Source organism: Helianthus annuus, chromosome 11, assembly GCF_002127325.2.
Source record: "Helianthus annuus cultivar XRQ/B chromosome 11, HanXRQr2.0-SUNRISE, whole genome shotgun sequence".
Taxonomy (NCBI): Eukaryota; Viridiplantae; Streptophyta; class Magnoliopsida; order Asterales; family Asteraceae; genus Helianthus; species Helianthus annuus.
In genome coordinates this window covers 54,155,783-54,162,137 of record NC_035443.2, presented here as the reverse complement: position 1 = coordinate 54,162,137, position 6,355 = coordinate 54,155,783, and the positions used below count along the sequence as shown (strand labels likewise).

At 36.2% G+C, this 6,355-nt stretch overlaps 1 protein-coding gene across 1 annotated transcript; it reads left to right on the top strand.

Moving 5' to 3' along the window:
* Positions 1–1,346: 1,346 nt before the first annotated feature.
* Positions 1,347–5,340, top strand: LOC110890307 (tubby-like F-box protein 10). Its single transcript, XM_022137900.2, has 5 exons — positions 1,347–1,615; positions 2,497–2,891; positions 3,601–3,688; positions 3,845–3,980; positions 4,482–5,340. The coding sequence occupies exons 2-5, from the start codon at positions 2,535–2,537 to the stop codon at positions 5,209–5,211; spliced, it is 1,311 nt and encodes a 436-aa protein (XP_021993592.1). The 5' UTR covers positions 1,347–1,615; positions 2,497–2,534; the 3' UTR covers positions 5,212–5,340.
* The last annotated feature ends 1,015 nt before the right edge of the window (positions 5,341–6,355 follow it).

Sequence of the window (6,355 nt, the reverse complement as noted above, 5' to 3'; positions counted from 1 at the left end):
TATAAAAGATGCATTACATATTACTAATACCAAAATGTATAAGTATAATTCAAAGTTATTTAAAGTTTCACGAGTTCTTAAACGAAAGTCACTACTTAATCGCCAATTTGCTCCCTAGCTCCAACTCCATCCATATTGTATGTTAACTGAAAAGGTATTTTTGTAATTTCAAGTTAACATACAATATCCAAGTACCCTTAAGTTATACTTGAAACCAAATGATTAAGTTATACTTATCTTGCTTTTGTATGTTTTATGGCTCTTTACAACTAGGAAAACTTTAAGAAACCGAATTAAAAATTTGTGGTAGAGATAAGGGAAAGAGGATACTTTAGAGGTTAAAAATATTATTTATATATTTTTATTTATTGTAAATTAAATTTTTCTACCCAAAAAGTTTCCGGGTTATAACCTAGTAGGAAAATATATAAAAACACACCCCATGTTACATTTTCAATCCATATCTAATCCACTCTTAGACATTTATTGCCCCACTTCCATATATTTAATGTACCAAATTCAAATTCAACCTAAAACTCTTAAAACCAATAAATGTATATACTTTTATTTCCATAATATTCCTAAGAATCAATGACACAATAATTTTACGACAACCACTATACATTTATTCTTTTAAAATAAACCATTAAATAAATACATCACATCCTCCTCATAACCCCATTAAATTATTAAATTATATAGTGTCATTTTAAGGGTGTGTTAAAAACTCACGAACCATTACGTCTGGGTTCGATTCTTACAAAGAGTTTTTTTTATATTTATTGAGTTTTCTTCTAAACTGGTGTATATACATTATAGCCTAGTGGAGATGAATATGATCGGGGTGATTTTGCTGGTGACACAATGATACTCCAGTATAGCCTAGGGGAGATGAATATGATCGGATGATTTTGCTGGTGACATGATAGTGGTCTATCAGTGATTCAAATACGTCACTAAAAAGTTTATTTAATATTAAACATTAAATTAATTAAATATATATAAATACACCTATTTTTTTTTTTTTTTTGAACGGCCAACAAACTCAATCCTGAACACTTTCGGGGCACCCACTGGACAAACGGCGAGAGTAACCCGAGTTCACCACCAATTCTGGGGAAAACCCGGTAACCCACCCGCCCGTAGGCACGACAGTGAAATTACCGGTAAAACCCATTTGGCTCAAGGATCCAACTCAGGTTTCCCTGGGTCTTCTATCATTGCCCACCAATGCCTCACTCTGCACCAAGTGAGAGTCAAACCTGCATCTCTCAAGAGAAATGTAAGCCCTCCACCACTTCATCCAGAAATAATTCTACATAGATACACCTATTACCATTTGAATAAAGGCAATACAATATTCGTAGACTTTTTTCATCTTGTTCCCCTGGTTAGTTGAGCTAGATTTAATGTAGATTTGAGTCCGAATGAGAGAGAATGTGTGGGTTTTAGATAGAGAGAAATGTATATCTGCTTCTGGGTCTGACCCAACTTTCTTTTCTTCTTCATCTTCTCCATGTCTTCCATGTGTTCGACGAAAGTCCTCAATGAAAAATTCATCTGATTCATCACAAGCAAGCACACCTGCTGCAGCTGTTGATCCTCATATCTAAAGGTTTTCACCATTTTTATTTCTCTAAAGCCGTAGATCTCTAATCTTGCATTATTTACTGTGATTTCTGTGCCCTAATTTGTTTCTTGATTTGGAATCTTTTAGTGTCAAGCTTGAACTTTTTGTTTGGATCTACTTGCTTGTTTTTCTTGAACCCCTAAAGAATGAAACAAAAACCCTAATTTTATTATTATTATTTTGTTAAAAAGTTTACATTTTTATGGAGTTTGTGGCTTTTAATTGATGGGTTGTTGTTTTACTTGTCATCATGCTTTAATTTTAACATGCTAAAATGCAGAATTGATGAATTTTGACCTGTCAACAGGTTGGTCAGTTATTTCCCCTAATAATTCTGATTGAATTTATTCCAGTTTATATACATATACATATATCTTTTATTATATAATTAAGTTGAAGCACAGGGAATCTAGTTAAGATATTACTTAGTAAAGTTAGGTGTATAGTGTATAGAGCCTGCCTACTTGCCTAGATATTTGATGCTTGTTTTTGCCTAAAAAAACTGTGATTACATCATAATTAAAAAGAAATTGATTCTTATATATTGCTGATTAGAAAGTCTTTGACTTTTTCATTTTCAGACATTATCTACAGGCTCTGTAAGGTCAATGTTTTGTGGGACAAACATTATTGAAACTCTTATTCCATTGTCCTATTTATCACTGATAATTTTTCAATTTTGTTGAAGAGTCTTGGTTGCTTTTGTTACAAGATTCCAACTTTAGATTGAATCTCGAAAGTCAGATTTCGAAATTCTTTCATGTGCTTTGTCCACTCGTCTGTTTTTCGGTTTTTCCAGTTTACCCTTTTGTATTTGATCATCTTTTACTTCAATCTGACTCAAACTTTCTTTGATTGCTTTGCAGCTGTAAAACTGTTTGTTCATTGATTTCTTTCGACAAAAATGTCGTTTCGTAGCATAGTTCGTGATGTAAGAGACGGGTTCGGGAGTTTATCGAGGCGTAGTTTTGACGTGAGGTTATCGGGCCTTCATAGTAGAGGGAAATCGCAGGGTTCAATCAATGATTTACATGATACTCATCCAGCACTTATTGTTCAAAACAGTCGGTGGGCTAATCTCCCTCCCGAGCTTCTTTTCGATGTGATTAAGAGGTTAGAAGAGAGTGAAAGCACGTGGCCCGCAAGAAAACATGTTGTTGCTTGTGCTGCGGTTTGTAGGTCTTGGAGAAGCATGTGTAAGGAAATTGTTGGAACTCCGGAGTCTTGTGGGAAGCTTACGTTTCCGGTTTCTTTAAAGCAGGTATTTCCCCTTTTTCTTGAGGTGTCAAAATGGGTGGGTCGGATCGTTTGGATAGCGGGTCATAATGGGCCAGGCTGGGTTAATCCAAAACACTTCTCGCTTAGGAAGTTTAAAAAGTTTGTAAATAGTTGTTGTGTTGAATATGATTGGCAAAGTTTATATTTTCAATAATAATATGATTTTTTGAATAAAATGATTTGGAAGGTATTATGCATAAGAATGTATACACGTTAGGCGACTTTTGAGTCTTTTGACCTGTGTGACTTATAATAGGCGACTTATAATTAAAATGTAATTGTATTATATACATTTGTGTTTTTGTAGTAAAATTTTAATTCAATATACTAATTTGCGAAAAGGAATTAAAAAATTCGGGTTGAACGGGTCATGTTCGGGTCACCGAGAATATTCGGGTCGTGTTCGGGTTCATATGTATGACACGATTTTTGGGTTCGGGTCTTGTTGAACCCGCCAACCCACAAACACGACCCATTTAGCACAGCACCCCTAACTTTTGACCTGTGTGACTTCTTTCCTTTCCGGCTATTTTTTGTTTTTCTATGATTTGACCCGTTAAGAGGTAAAGCATAGCTCCAATCAACAAATTCATAAGTAAATGGTTCAAAATTGACACCTTAACCTTTTCCATCGGACCATCTCAATACGCATGGAATTGTACTGTGATTACTGATGTTTTTTATTTTTTCAGCCTGGGCCACGTGATGTTACTATTCAATGTTTCATCAAGAGGGATAAATCAAACTTGACGTATCATCTTTTTCTGTGTCTTAGTCCAGGTGAGCATATGCTATTCATTTATAAACATGTGATAGGGCAATTTGTGGCATACACGTGTGATTAGTTTTTGAAAGTCAAGTTAAAATAATATTCGAAGAAAAACTAGATGTTGCTAAGTTAACGTTCGGGTTATATAAATTGAACTGGTTTTGCAGCTGCTTTGCTGGTTGAAAACGGGAAGTTCTTGCTGTCTGCAAAGAGAACTCGAAGAACTACTTGTACTGAATATGTAATCTCAATGGATGCTGAAAACATTTCTAGATCAAGCAACACATATATCGGGAAGCTCAGGTATATAAAACTCCAGTAATTTCACTTTGTTATTTTGATCATGATTACATATATTTGATACATAGGTGGGTCAGTTGGGTTGACTTTCTAATTCTTGTTTTTAATTTTTCGTTAGAACATTAATTAATATGATAACTAATATTGTTAAACCTAACCACCTTTAGGGGGTTGGTTGCTTCAAAGCCACCTCCAAGTTGTTGATGATTATGATTTGATTATGTATTTTATTTTTATCTTTAAAGGTTAGTAGTTGACTGTAGTCTTGAGGAATATTATTCGCAAAACCTAATAACCAATGCGTTAATTAGGATCAAAAAAATAATATTGTGACAATAATAATCTAAATATTTGATTTAAATGATTTAAGAGGTTGGTTGTATACTTTTATGCACTAAAAATAGTCTTTTGAAAATTGTCACCCCCTCGGGTCTTCAAAAACGCTGCAACTTATTTAAATAAAATCTTTTAATTTTTTTTAATCTTTTGTGTTGTTTTTTACAGGTCTAATTTTCTTGGGACAAAGTTCATAATTTATGATACACAGCCTCCACATTCCGGTGCCAATATCCCACCGCCACCTGGACGATCGAAACGATTTTATTCAAAGAAAGTCTCACCAAAAGTGCCAAGTGGCAGCTACGACATCGCTCACATCACCTATGAGCTTAACGTTCTCGGCACACGTGGCCCACGTAGGATGCACTGTGTCATGCACACGATTCCCGCCTCCGCTCTTGAACCAGGCGGCATCGTGCCAGGTCAGCCCGACCAACTCCTGCCGCCCCGCTCCCTGGAAGACTCTTTCCGTAGCATGTCCTTCTCAAAGTCACTCGACCGCTCAACCGAATTCAGCAGCTCTAGGTTTTCCGAGATCATGGGAGCCGCCACATCAGCCGACGTCCCGGATAGTGAAAAGTCAAAACTGCCCTTGGTCTTGAAAAACAAGTCGCCTAGGTGGCACGAACAGTTGCAATGTTGGTGTTTAAACTTTAGGGGACGCGTGACAATTGCTTCCGTCAAGAATTTCCAGTTGATTGCCGCACTGCCAGCCGCAGGAACATCGCAGTCAGTGCCACAACCGCTGCCGCATCCGGAGCATGATAAAGTGATACTGCAGTTCGGGAAAGTCGGGAAAGACATGTTTACGATGGATTATCGGTACCCGTTATCTGCGTTTCAAGCGTTTGCAATCTGTTTAAGCAGCTTTGACACCAAATTAGCCTGTGAATAGAAAATTTAACGTTAGGTTTCCCAAGAGGAACATGAGCAAATAGAATGTCTTTTGTTTGGTTTTTTCATGTTGTGTGTACCTTGTTAAAATTAAAAACTCCATTTATAACTGTTGGTCTTGTTACTGTCATTTTTATGGTTTGGTGATATTCCAACTCAGTAACTTTTAGGTTATTATGAGGCATTGTTTGATTACGTATTTTGTAGGGGTGACAAAGTCAAAGGTTGGTCAACTTGGGTAACAGATCAAAACGGGTTCAAGTAAAACGAGTAAAAAATAATTCAGGTTGAAATCTGATAGATGATGTATTAGATTAACTTCTATTCCCTGGTTGACCCTTAACATGTTTAACCTGTTTAATTATCTCGTTGACCAAGGTTGGTTGTTTTAGACACATACACATGTTTTAGACATTTAAAAGTTATATGTTTTGACCCGTTATCCAACTCACGCTATGGTGGTTGCCGAATGTAAGAATCTTGTTGGGACTTAAGAGGACCATAGAAGGTGGGTGGGTGGGTTAGGCCTATAGATATACATTATGAATGTGATAGTGAGCAACATGCACCATAATATTCCAAATGGTGGAGGGCATATCATATGGTTCATTACTTTCTGACCCTATGTACAGGGTTAGCCAATCTAAGTTCACTTAATCTAGCCATCTAGGAATGGGGCACCTAATCCTTATTACTTCTATACCCAACCCGACCCAAGGTTGGTGGCACGAGGGCATAGAAAAGAGAAAGAGGGATGGGATTTATCTCGCCTTGCTCATGGTGGGACCTCGGTGGGGGCTTACATAACGTGATATAAGCTAGAATTCAACCATCTATGCGAAATGCTTTTGATAAGCATCAATCACACAATTTGATTCCTTACATACATAAAACGATAAGTTTTAAAGTTTTTTATATCAAAAGTAAGTTTGGCAAACTATGCGGGTTTGGATGATGGGTAAGGAGTTCGGGTCAATACGCGTTCGGATCAAAACGTGTTGTTTATTAAAAAAGTTTCATATGAGAATTTGTCACATGATCCATCATGTTAAAACATGTATATTCATTACTTATTATCACAATATTTGTAAATGTAACGAAAGGTATATCCTTTTCTTACCCACTTGTCCTTTTTAGGCCATATA

What these genes read in the sequence shown, in the direction of transcription:
- LOC110890307 (XM_022137900.2), top strand. Translation starts at nt 2,535, where the DNA reads ATGTCGTTTCGTAGCATAGTTCGTGATGTAAGAGACGGGTTCGGGAGT. An exon ending in TTCCGGTTTCTTTAAAGCAG is followed by an intron (nt 2,892 to 3,600) that starts GTATTTCCCCTT and finishes TTATTTTTTCAG; the next exon opens with CCTGGGCCACGTGATGTTAC. An exon ending in ACATATATCGGGAAGCTCAG is followed by an intron (nt 3,981 to 4,481) that starts GTATATAAAACT and finishes TGTTTTTTACAG; the next exon opens with GTCTAATTTTCTTGGGACAA.